The 13,271-nt window shown below is 41.9% G+C and overlaps 1 protein-coding gene across 2 annotated transcripts; it reads right to left on the reverse strand.

Moving 5' to 3' along the window:
* Window positions 1-1,810: 1,810 nt before the first annotated feature.
* LOC105935174 (tubulin beta-2A chain) lies at window positions 1,811-12,063 on the reverse strand. 2 transcript variants are annotated; one of them, XM_012875461.3, is made up of 5 exons: window positions 11,777-12,062; window positions 11,328-11,436; window positions 11,028-11,036; window positions 7,468-7,578; window positions 1,811-3,207 (listed from the first exon to the last, which is right to left on the reverse strand). In XM_012875461.3, exons 1-5 carry the CDS (start codon window positions 11,831-11,833, stop codon window positions 2,123-2,125), a joined length of 1,371 nt encoding a protein of 456 aa, XP_012730915.1. In that variant the 5' UTR covers window positions 11,834-12,062; the 3' UTR covers window positions 1,811-2,122. The 2 variants fall into 2 exon arrangements, with proteins under 2 accessions (XP_012730915.1, XP_012730923.1); XM_012875469.3 differs by lacking the exon at window positions 11,028-11,036 and having other exon boundaries at window positions 11,777-12,063.
* Window positions 12,064-13,271: the final 1,208 nt, after the last annotated feature.

A 13,271-nucleotide genomic window follows, 5' to 3' on the forward strand; every position in this document is an offset into this window, starting at 1 on the left:
CCACGCATGGATTCATAAGATTCGCCAAGGACACACATAGTATTCACCAAATATTATTTACGATTTATTCCTAATGTTTCAACTGTTTTTATATGCAAAGACCACACAATGCCAAAATATATTATACAAATCAGACAAAAAAATAGACCGATCAACAAAAATAGGTGACTTTTTAGGATCATGCTTAAAGAGGCCACAGCCTTCAGGGAAAGTAGTTTCAATCAAACAGTGAACACCTTCTGCAGCAACAACGCCGCGTAGGTGGGTGGTACATGTCAAGACAACATTCACATGCATGGCAGGACACCAGCTTTGTCAGCATTGGCCGAAGCATCACGCTGCCTCCATGAGCTGGACTTCTTTTCATTGTTTACCCTGATGGCATGTGCATCCCAGGTAAGCGACACACACATACAACTCGCTGTTCACGCGATGAAAAGAAAAACGAGATTTCACAGAAAGCCTCACATTCTGATCCTCACATGATAATTATTGCTTCTCTCTGCAGTTAGCAGGGGTTAGCATGGGCACCCTGACTCGTTCACCAAGGCGGGTTAAAGGGGACAATATTAAATAAATAAACGTACCATGGAACAATGAAATGTAAAATTAAACGAAATGTTCCTCTTTAACCCTCCACAGTCCAATTTTGAGATACGCAACAATGTGTGCTGTTTTTTTTCTGATACTTTTTCCTCTTAACTAACCCTTACTCCTTTAGCATTCTCTGTGACAGTCACTCATTTGTTGGATCATATCATACAGGACAGCTTTTGTTTCTCTTGTGCATCAATGAGTCTTCCTTCATTTAGGCCAACTATATACTGTGGCTTTATGGGTTGAGTAGTTGTCTGGCAATCAGAAGGTTGTGGGTTTGATTCCAGCTTCCCCTTGCCACATGTTGATGCCCCCCTGGGCAAGGCACTTAACCCCAAATTGCCTACTGAGCTGTGTCTAGGTGTATGGGGAGTGTTGGCCTAGTGGTTAGAGCAGTGCGCTTGCACTCAGAGAAGAATGCAAGTACCCGGTTTGATCCCCAGTGCCTGCACTCTGGGTCCTTGAGCAAGACCCTTAACCCCAGAACGCTTCCTGGGTGCCGCACATGACAGCCCACTGCTCCCCAAGGGTGATGGGTTAAAAGCAGAGAACAAATTTAGTTGTGATGTATGTTTCAATGACAATAAAGATGATATTACTGACCCACCCTTGTAATTATAACTTGGTCAAACTTTCTGAAATCCTCACCCTTGCCCATTTCTCCAAATCACACATAGATTTTGAAGACAGAATGTTCACTCGCTGCCACAGTATATATTTTTTATGGAGGAAAACGGTGCCAAAACGAAGAGATAGTCAGTGTTATCCACTTCAGATCTCAGTGATGTTACAACTGATTAGTGTATAGTTATTCTCCTTCTTCATGGTTTGTTCTTCTAGTTTTTTTTAAATGTATAGAATTATTGGATTAATTAATTAAAAAAATAAATAAAAAAGTAACACTAATGCTAAAGTTATGCTTCTTCTGCTGCCTCTTTAAAAAAAAAAAACAATTTGGTTCCTAGCGGAAAATTATAACGTAATCATTTCTGAGAAGACGACCTCATCTTTAGCAGCATCACTGGTGAAACCTGAAAAATGCTGTCAACCATCAACAGCAAAGTAAAAGCAAAAACATACTCATGGAATCAGATTTCAAAGTTAAGTAAACGAGCCTTAGTTTTTATGTTCAACCTCCAAACCTCTGCACATTGTGACTGAAAAGCACATTTTCTCACATTTTATTCACGTAGAAAGAAACATGACTAGAAGCTTAGTTTGGATATTTTATTGGACACATGAACCATAGATTATTGATGCTTTTTTTTACAAAACTATGGTAAGCACAAGTCTGCACTTGTTCTGACATCGGCAAAGCATTATTATGGGAAAAAATGCATTATCCCTTTGTTTTGTCAGGTCCTAACATGACTAATTAGCTTTGGCAACAGCAATGTTTTTCAGCAGCGTTATTTAGACGAAGCAACAGATTTCATTATAATTTGCACTCTGCAATATTAAATTAAAGATCTTTATCTCTAGCATACCACACATGTTCTAGAACTAGTTCAATGTCACCGTCTAATCAGTGGTGAACGTCATGCCGCACATCCTCCTCATCTTCGATTTCGTCTTCCTCATATTCACCCATTTCATCTGCGGTTGCATCCTGGTACTGCTGGTACTCTGACACCAGGTCGTTCATGTTGCTCTCAGCCTCAGTGAACTCCATCTCGTCCATTCCCTCTCCAGTGTACCAGTGAAGGAAGGCCTTGCGACGGAACATGGCAGTGAACTGCTCCGAGATCCTCCTGAAGAGCTCTTGGATGGCCGTGCTGTTCCCGATAAAGGTGGCGGACATTTTGAGGCCGCGAGGGGGGATGTCGCAAACGGCTGTCTTGACATTGTTGGGAATCCATTCCACAAAGTAGCTGCTGTTCTTGTTCTGGACGCTCAGCATCTGCTCATCCACTTCCTTCATGGACATACGCCCACGAAAGATGGCTGCCACCGTGAGGTAGCGCCCGTGGCGGGGGTCACACGCCGCCATCATGTTCTTGGCGTCAAACATTTGCTGGGTGAGCTCTGGCACGGAGAGGGCGCGGTACTGCTGGCTGCCCCGGCTCGTGAGGGGAGCGAAACCAGGCATGAAGAAATGCAAGCGTGGGAAGGGCACCATGTTGACAGCCAGCTTGCGGAGATCGGCATTGAGTTGACCAGGGAAGCGGAGACAGGTGGTCACCCCACTCATGGTGGCTGACACCAGGTGGTTTAGGTCTCCGTAGGTTGGTGTGGTCAGCTTCAAGGTGCGGAAGCAAATATCATACAGAGCCTCATTGTCAATGCTGAACGTCTCGTCTGTGTTTTCCACGAGCTGATGGACAGAAAGGGTGGCGTTGTAGGGCTCCACCACTGTGTCAGACACTTTTGGGGAAGGCATGACACTGAAGGTGTTCATGATCCGGTCGGGGTACTCCTCACGGATCTTGCTAATGAGCAATGTGCCCATCCCAGAACCTGTGCCTCCACCTAAGGAGTGTGTGAGTTGAAAGCCCTGAAGGCAGTCACAGTTTTCAGACTCCTTTCTCACCACATCCAACACCGAGTCCACCAGCTCAGCTCCCTCTGTGTAGTGACCTTTGGCCCAGTTATTTCCAGCTCCACTTTGACCTGCATGGTGAAAAAGTTGAGAGAAATTCTTGTTGAAACAACAAACAAACAAGCACATTTTGGACAAATGATAATTAGCCACAGAGTCCTCTCTTAACATTGTTCTTAACTCAAACCATTAATTCAAATGCTTCAGCTCACAACACGGACTTTCTTTATACATTCATTGGCGAGTGCTCACTTTGCTTGATTTGAGTAGGTAAATAAGACTATTTGCCAATAAAAATAAAAATATGTAGATATCCTGCACTTGAAATAAGGTGGTGGAAATGAATTGTTTCTATTTTAAGTGCAAAAATCTTATTTCACTGGCAAATAGTCTTATTTACCTTCTCAAATCAAGGAAAGTGAGCAATGAAAGGAAAAATGCATTCAAGAATGTTTTCCTTACTTTTAGTTCCCTTTTTGCAGTACTTAAACTTTTTTACATTCCACCACATTATTACCACAAAATTCAATGTAATTCATTGTAATTATGAGATAGACCAAAACAAATTAGTGACCAATTAGAACATGTGGGAAAAGGGTTACAGGCTTTTTAGTAATTTTACAAATGATTATCCCCACAATAAAATTCAGTTCCACAAATTTGCTTCAGAAGTCATCTAATTAGCCCCCAGAGTCCACCTGCATAATGTAAAGGTGGAGCCAGAATCTTTCTGAGTGGGTGCTCATGCGGCTCAGGTGGAGGTTCACATTCCAGCAGAACAACAACATTAGACATACACCCAGAGTTTCAATGGAATGGTTTGATTATAAGAATATTTATGCTCAATACAAATGAATGACACACTTTACAGATTTTTGTTATATAAAATGTAAATAACTTATCCTTTGCCTTTCACTTTACAATTGTGTACTAATTTGCATTAAAGTAGAATATAACAGCTTAATTGAATTAAAAAAAACTTGTTTTGATTGTAGCATGACAAAATGTGGAAAGATATAAGGCATAGGAGTACTGTAGCAAGACACTGTTGGAACTCTTCAAACCAGTAAACCCTCATATGATTTAACACTTCTAATTAGCAAAAAAATAAATACACCAAGAGTATGGTCCTACAGCAAACAATTTTTAGATGTGTTTACAACTTTGATGATAAAATAATAAAAAAAAGGAGATAATTGTAATTAAATGCAAATTGTTAATGTCAACTTTAGAGTCCCAACAAGACAGATACACATATTTTTTCTTCTATAGAAAACGTAAATGGCCTGCACTTACAGCACTTTATCAAGTCTGAGGTTTCCAAAGCGCTTCACACAACAGTCATTCACTCCCACATTCACACACAGATGGTGGGAAGCAACATTGTAGCCACAGCTGCCCTGGGCCAGACTGACAGAGGCGAAGCTGACTTCTGACCACCGACAGCAAGCAAAGAGGATGAAGTGTCTTGCCCAAGGAAACAACGACTGAAACTGATGGACCGAGCGTTCGAACCGGCAACCTAGCAGTTACAGGACGAACTGCCTAGCCTTCCTGGCAAACCTGTGCCACCGTCGCCCCAAAAATAACACTTGCCTTTCACTGTAAAAGGTATACACAAAGAACTTGTGCTCTGTTCTCTGGTGAAGCTGGATCAATCAATTGAGAACAGCCATGTGGTGGTTAAACAAGAACTGTAACTGTTTCAGACAGCAGCACAATGGATACCATTGTTTGACCCCGTTGGGCAACATTTTTCTTCTAAATAAGATAAAGATCATAAACTTTCTTACTTAAAGAACACGTGGTGATGGATGTGTCTCATACAAGTAGCATATCCATCACCAAACACTTGTCTGAGTCTTGCAACTGAAGCTGCGACTGAACAATGAGTGTTTGAAGGGAAGAGCAGACACAAATCCCTGAGGTGTCTCAAAATCTCCTAGTTGATAAAAACTTGTTGACACAAAGCTTACCAGTATTGCTTTAAATGTATTTGATTTCTTTAAACCTGTGGCAGTTGTGTTAGCACTACTGCCTTACACAAAGAATGTCCCGGGTTTTAATCCAGGCCTTTGGTCTTTATACATAGACCAAAGGCCTATGTAGAAATGTTCTCAAAGTCAACATCTCTTTATTCGTTTCCCTTGGGAGAAATCTTGCCTTGGACTAAGGGGTTATACCGCATACTGTGCTTTATCATGACATCTCAACGATAATAAATACATGTATGATTTTTTTTTAAATCATTATTTTAAAAGAGCACTAGTTCACTAGAAAAAAACAGTACAAGGTTTAATTGAATATTGCAAGTAAAAAAACACAATAAAAAATTAAGTTACTTAAAACAATGCCATATTCTCATGATTAGGGAACACTGAAGGAGCCCACGCAAGAACACATGCTCCTCCAACCTCTAAATACATTGTTGAAAAACAAAACTGGTTAATGAGGAATTTTCTAGGCAGCGTTGCATCTGGACACGTTCGTCTTGTGCTCTGTGTTCATTATTAACTAAGAATTACATAAAGAATTAACGCTTGTTCAACCGCTTGTTAATACAAACAGTGAACAGCTAACGCCACGGCAGCAACTCAGTGCATGACGTGGCAATGATGTCTTATTGAAGTTTAAACAAGGCATCAGAACGGGACAGAAAGGGGATTTAAGTGACGTTAATCATGCCGTGATTGTTGGTGTCAGGCAGGCTGTTATTTTAGCTGAAGATTTGGGGATTTTCACAGTTTCTATGGTTGACGGAGAAAGGTGCAAAAAACAGAACATATCTAGTGAGCGACAACCATGTTAAAGAAAAAAAACATGCTTTGTCAACAGAAGACAAAGGCAATGGTTACAATGACGGTATGGGAAATACCATCTCTGAAGACAACTGTTGAACCTTGAAGATGCCCTATATTATATTGCACAACATATATTTACATTAAGTGATGCAATAATAATAATGACAACAACAATAGCAACAATAATAATAATAATATGTTGTTGTTGTTGTTAAATATTAAAACTTGCTAAGCCTACAAATGACACAAGCTAACCAAATTGGACAGTAACAGACTGGAAAAACATTTCCTGGTCTGATTAGTCTCGTTTCAGCTGCGACATTCAGAGGGTAGGGTCAGAATTTGGCGTAAACATGGTATAGGCAGATATAAGTTTGGCCTTGTGCCCCCAGTTCAGGCCAACGGTGTTGGAGAAATGCTGTAGAAGAGGTTTTTCCTTGGCAAACTTTGGGCTCCTGATGTCCCTGCTTTGATTCTGATTATGTCTGTTCCTTTATGACTGTCATTTACATGCTTGTGCAAATTCTCAGTTATCCGGGGTCTTGGCAACCACAAACAGGCTTAAACCGGGGGCAAGCAGACCTATTCTCCGTTCTTCTGAAAACATTTCGACACCTATCCAGGAATCTTGCCCATACTTGAGCTCAAGACTCCTAGATATAGGAGATAGATATAGATATATAGATGTATGCGTAGGTGTCGAAGCGTTTCAAGAAAAACTGAGTGAAAGTCAGTTTGCCTCCAATTTAAGCCTGTTTGCGACCTCAATTTACCCATCTTATCGTGACTACTCCCACCATGACATCACATCACAGTCAGCAGATCACAATCCAGTGGAGCACCTTTCGGGGATGTGGAGGAGCAAGAGATTGAAACTTAGGATGCAGAGCTGACAAATCTGTAGCAAATTTAGGATGCTACCCTATCAATTTGGGGCAACATTTTACATTCCAAAGCAAAACCTGCTTCTTGTAATGCGTGCCTAGTAAAGTGGCTAGTGAGTGTCAGAAGGTCTCTCATTAAATCTGATTGTGTTAGGTAACTTTAAGAATAAATTGGCTTGATTCCCCCTTTTAAAAATGAATATATATATATATATACATATACAATCCCAACAGTGTAATCGCATTGTGCATTAGCATTGGCACATAGGTTCTCCTTTCCTTTTTTGTTGACTACTACTAATGAATGACTGGTTCAAAGGAAGGGGAAATGAAAAGGCCGTCTGTGCTGCATTGTTTCAGCTGCCGTAGCTTCATTTGTAACCAGGACGGTGCATCCTGTTTTCCGCTTGGTCACCAGAAGGGCTGTCTGCCTCTGACACACTGCTGCCTTGTGTTTTCCACATCACAGAGGCAGGCTGCAGAAATAGTGTGCTTTTGCGCACGGTTTCATTAACACAACTGTGCACTGCGGTGCTCCCTGGAGAAACGCTGCACAGATTTTACAGAATGCGACAGCAGCTGCTGACACGATACTGTCTAGTTCGCTCAGATTGAGTGGTGCCACTTGGATTCAACGTCCACTTACCAAAGACAAAGTTGTCAGGTCTGAAGAGCTGTCCAAACGGACCAGAGCGAACAGAGTCCATGGTTCCGGGCTCCAGGTCCACCAAGATGGCACGTGGCACGTATTTGCTGCCTTTTGAAGCCAGAGGAAGGGAAGGGATAAGGGGAAGTAATAGGACAAGGGATAAGGGTGGAGTAAGATTTCAACAATCCTAGACGGTGAAGGGCTGAATTTGCCGTTTACCCCCCCCATTTAGTGTTGTTGATTTTTTGTCACACTTAAATGTTTCAGATCAGCTAATATATCAGACAACTATGCCTGAGTACCCCCCCCCCCCCACACACACACACACACCTTTGTTAAATTATACATTGACTGTGATAAACTATTTTTTTTTTTGCGTTTTCATTAGCCTTGCAATACCTGTGGGATCAGGGGAAAGAAGACATGAATAGAACCTGTATGTGAACACAAATTAGTCCAAAAGATCTCAACAAGCATCACATCAGGGCCTTGATCTAAAGATGTGGGTAAAGATTTTCAGTCAACCAGGACATGGCAAATCAAGAAAAGGACTTCAGTTCTGCGAGTCGAACACGTTTCACTCTTCACCTGACAAGGTTTCTGACTCAAAGCTGGGCAGGGTGAGGTTCCAAGCTTTTAATCTGTAGGGGAGTGCCGTACTGCATATCTAAATCCACATGCAGATTGGCCTTCCCTAACAACAAGGTGTCGTCGGAGCAAATGTTTGCTCGGCTTACAAAGGGATGTTTGGTTACGTGCAAGAAGGTGTGAATGGTTCTGAAACTGACTGGGCATCAGGGTTAATGCTGGACTGTATGCTTTTGAAAACTGGAGCTTCTCCTTTTGTTTTTTTCTCTTATGACGTAAATGGATCTTTCACTCCTTTTTCAAACCAAAATATGAACATGTTGGTTTTCCACAGAGTGTCCCCTATCCTTGAGATGTGGCTGCACAGCTGAGTCTTGTCCTGAGGGGCTGCCTCTGTTGTCCTGAGCCACGCATCTGTGGAGAGGTTGTTTAGTTTCTCCAGCATAGAGGTATGGGCATTCCTCGCTGCAATGAGCTGCATATACCAGTCTGTGGTGTAGGTGACAGTTTGTGGTGTAGGTGCAGGTGCACAGACTCAGTGAGGCTATTGTTAGGCGAGGCCAGTCTACATGTGAGTTTAAATATGCAGAACAGAACTACCCTGCAGCGGAAAAGCTTGGAACTTCTCCCTCACTAGCTTTGAATTGTGAAAGCTGTTGTTTACCTACAAGAACTAAAGCCCAGTTGTTTTGTTTTTAACCTTTTTTTGGCCTTATCCAAAGAAATTTAATAACTGACTTATTAATATCGTCATTAATATCTGAAAAGGCTTCTATAGCCATTTCTAGGGTTTTGGCACTCTAGCAAACCACAGTTCAAGCCATTGTCCACAAACAAAGAAAACATGGAATAGTTGTGAACTTTCACAGGAGTGACCGACCTACCAAAATAATTTCAAGATCTGATCAACAACTCATAAAAGAGTGTTCAAAAGAGCCTAGATGAGCACCTGTTATCACTTATCTGACTTATGGAACATTTTCTGTGGACCAATGAGACAAAAGTAGAACTTTTTGAAAGAGTTGGTCCAGTTATATTTGGAGTTATTAGAGCATTTCATGCCCACTGTCAAACGTGGCGGTGGTAGTTTGATGGTCTGGGGCTGCTTTGCTGTCTGATCTGGACGATTTGCCATGACTGATGGAATCAGAAAATCCTAAATGAGAAAATCGACCATTAGTTTGTGGATTCACGCACATTTAATTACTAGCAAGTACCCCTCTAGAAAAAAAACCCTAAAATCTTAAAAAGGCCTCAAAGTTTGAACGTAAATCAAATTGAGATGCTATGACGTGATTTTAAACAGGCCGTGAATGCAGGAAGACCCTCCCATGTGGCTAAATTGGGAAACAAAATCTGCAAAGAGCACTGGGCCTAAATTCCTCCACAGTGACGTGAAAGCCTTAACCCCAGTTGCTGTAAACGCTTGGTGGCAGCGTTTACAGCAAACGAGGTGCATCCAAGGTAGGTTTGGAGTTCAATCACCTTCGTAATTATTCGGGTTATCTAAATTTATCAGAAACATTGGAGTGTGACAACACAGAAAACACGCACAATCTTTAAGAGGACAAACGCTTTTTCACAATGCGGTTCAGACTTAACCTGGCGGTTCACTTAAAACAGGGGTGTCCAAACTTTTTGTCAAGTGGGCCAGAAGTGTCAAGTCAAAAGTACTCCAGGGTCAAAAAATATAATTTAAAAAAACAAAAACAAATGACCAACATATTATATTGTGATATTTGTTCTAGACCCTCTCTTAAAAATTAATCAGATTTTCTGCAGGAAAGGGAAGCGTGAATAATTGTAGATTCAACACTTGAAAATGGTTTTGCACATTTGCCTTAAAAGACGGTCATCCTGTTGGCAAAATTCATTTGGGCTCGATTAAAAAAAAAGTCTATTCTCAGCAGTAGCAACAGGACTTTTTAACAATTTAATTAAAGGCACATTTTGGTGCACCAAAGTCTGCCACTGAATAAAAGTAATTGGACAGATGTAGTCCTATTTACTATGTAATTAAAGAGAATGTAAAATTGTGGTTACTAAAAGATAAATATTTGTGCAGTGTCCCATATTTTCAATTTGTTAAAAGATTCTAACTTGTCTGTAACAATTTTACCCTATTTTGATATAAAAAAAAAGTCTCCACGTGCATCAATCACCAGCTGCTGGTGGGCCAAATCATTCTTGAATAGCAATTGGGGGCCGGACAAAATGAGACCAGGGGCCACAAAAGGCCCCCGGGCCGCAGTTTGGACACCCCTGACTTAAAAGCTGTAAAAATTCTGTAGTGTCATCGGTTAAAGCCACAAGCCTATCAAAATTATTTCTGAAGTGCTGTTTTTGATAAGACCCCTCTTTGTCTGGGACACGTCCAGAAAGCAAGATGGTGCAGCGTGCTGCTCTGCTTACCAAGAGGGTTTTCGGTATGCTGAGTTCTGGAGTCCATTCAGAGCAAGATTTTGCCATGGTCTTTAAATGTATGGATTTTTTCCCTTCTTTTTCTCATTGCTCGAGTTGCAATGTTTAACTTTTTAATCAGCCATAAACAATCTGTCATGCAGATGTCTTGTTCAAATGCGGTAAGCCGGCGCTGCTGCTGACAGCATGCTACACTGACACAAAATTATCAATAATGTTACACTAGTAGAAAATGGAATAGCAGAGCTGTTCGTGTTGTTTTCTTTCTTTTTTTTTTTTTTTTTAGCTAGAACAGATAAGATCATAGTTTCATCTAAATACACCGGGAAAAGACATGCTGACTAATTTGTCCCTTTCTGAAATCCCCAACCTGAACGTCTAATGTTGCGGTGCTAAACAGACAGAGGCATGCAGAGAACAGGCAGATAGGGCGTGTTTGGGGTGAAGTTCAACGTGCCACAACAGATACTTCAGAAGAAGAAGAAAAAAAAAAAACTCGAAGTAAGGCAGAGTGTGCTTGCGGTCAGCTATACAGAGACTGCAGGTACCTGTTTTCCCTGCGGAGAGAAAAAGAAAGGAGGGGTGGGGAGGAAGAGGGAGGGAGGGACACAGAGAGACATTTTAGCAGGTTCACTGTCCTATTTTTCCCCCCTCTGCACCCATAGTGCAACCTATTTTCCCCTGCAGCTGAACTAGTGACGAGGACACAGTGTTTTGTTGCATTCAGATGAGGTCTGAGCAGCTTAGGGCCATGCATGCAAGGATGATGAGAAATGCAAACAGGTTTGTTTTTTTTGGGGGGGGGGGGGGGGGTTCTTGTGCATTTGGTGCACAGCAAACATCTTTACCTGAGGCCTCATTATAGTAGACGTTTATCCTCTCCAGCTGCAGGTCACTGTCACCTTGGTAACTGCCCGTAGCGTCGATGCCGTGCTCATCACTGATCACCTCCCAGAACTGAGGAAGACAAAATCATTTCCCGTGATGTCGGGAGCAAGTGCCGCGAGACGCACTTCGGAGCGTGTGCGTGTCAGGCCTGGTTTTAGCGCTGCGCAACTGGCTGCGGTGTGGCAAAATGACCCTCAGCAGCGGCCCCCGAACCCCACCCTACACCCAAATGTCCTACTGGTAGTTGCTATTGCAACTTTGACTATTTTTTAAGGTCCAAAATCCGAGAGAGAGAGGACGTTTATTTATTTGGCTAAATAATCAATAAATCCTGACAAGGTAACACACGTGGCGTTCCTGACAACTTATTTCCACAGTCCTAACAATCGCGAATAAATTGTGTTTATACCTTTGCCCCGATCTGATTTCCACACTGTCCAGCCTGGATGTGAACGATTTCCCTCATGGTGAGCTGCGGATGCGGGCAGAGAGCCTATAGTCAAGCTTTGTCCACTGTTCTTTCTGGCGTCCTTCTCAAAAGCAGCCTTTATTTCTATCCTGAGCGTCGATCCGGCGAGATAGACGGACACGTTGCTGTTCTGATGACGTTAGGCACGGCGCAGCATCCCTCCTCAGCCAATAGGAGCGCTCCGGTTTGATGCAGTGCACTGGGGGGGATGCTGCTGCTGCATCATCCCTCCCTGACATCACCCTGTCCCGGGCATGGAAAAATTCTGCTGCTTCTTGCTAGATTTAGGCTGTTCTGTGCAGCTGGGTTGGGTAATATTTCCCGTGTCGGGGGGGGGGGGGGGGGGGGGGGCTTTACCTGGCTGTTAATAATGGCGGTGTGTGCAAGAGTCGTTCATGATGAGCTGGAGAAACGTTAAGCTTGTTGTTAAAAAAATAAAATAAAGAAAAGAGAAGAGAAGAGAAGAAAAGAAAAGAAAAGCGTCAACTAAAATTATGTTTGCTTTATTGGACATTTAAAAATCCCATAATGGGATTTTTAAACGTCCAATAAAGCAAACATAATTACTTTGGGATGTTATGATAACATCCCAAAGTAAATAATGTGTTACAACAGATTTCAATTTCGAAAAGATGGGGCTGAGGGGTTACAGTAGCAGGCCATCTTTGTCTGTGTGTGGGGGGACATCAGCACGTATTCACTACATAAAACCAGCTCCTGCTTTGCAGCTGTTTCAGAGTTGGCTGGAATTACTGGCTTATAATCTTCTAAAGTAAATGCAAATTACTCTAAATTCTGAATTGTTTTTACTGTTTCTTTTATTATCAACCACAGACCAGGGTTTTTATTTTAATCATGTTTTTTTAACATACAATACTTTACTTGCCTTACTATATAATGCTAATATAAAGGTTGTTTTTTTTTGTGTGTGTGCTGGCACCATTTTCTAACAATATGTTGCAAGTCTTCAGGCATAGGTGAACAACTCAAGGCTTTTTTTGCACACCATGTCCAAAAATGTCTAACACTACTATGCCCCTGAGCTCTCCTTTAATTGTAATTATGCTTATTTATTTATTCTATTTAGTTCTATTTATTTAAATAGGCTCCACAGTGGTGCAGTTGGTACCTCTGCTGCCTTGCAGTAAGATGGTTGTGGAGTTTGCATGTGTGCATGGAGTTTGCATGTTTTCCCTGTGCATGCTTGGGCTCTCATGCGTGTGCATGCGTGGCACCTCCCACAAAATCATGACTGCTAGGTTAATTGGTCTCTTCAACATGCCCTTGGGTGTGTATGGTTGTTTTCTGTGTGTTGCTCTGTGATGGACTGGCGACCTGTCTATGACCGCAGGAGATAGGCACCTGGCTCCCCAAACGTCTGCATGGATAAGAGGGTACATATGCTGTATTTATTTGGAGGCATGTATAATTGTAT

The sequence above is a fragment of the Fundulus heteroclitus genome, chromosome 6 (genome assembly GCF_011125445.2).
Source record: "Fundulus heteroclitus isolate FHET01 chromosome 6, MU-UCD_Fhet_4.1, whole genome shotgun sequence".
NCBI lineage: Eukaryota > Metazoa > Chordata > Actinopteri > Cyprinodontiformes > Fundulidae > Fundulus > Fundulus heteroclitus.

Bases quoted from the DNA above. Each gene is read 5' to 3' on its own strand.
- LOC105935174 (XM_012875461.3), bottom strand. From the start codon at position 11,833: ATGAGGGAAATCGTTCACATCCAGGCTGGACAGTGTGGAAATCAGATC. The intron at 11,437-11,776 runs GTATAAACACAA...TGTCTTCCTCAG, and splicing joins GAAATCAGATCGGGGCAAAG to TTCTGGGAGGTGATCAGTGA. The intron at 3,208-7,467 runs GTAAGTGGACGT...TTCACCATGCAG, and splicing joins ACCTGACAACTTTGTCTTTG to GTCAAAGTGGAGCTGGAAAT.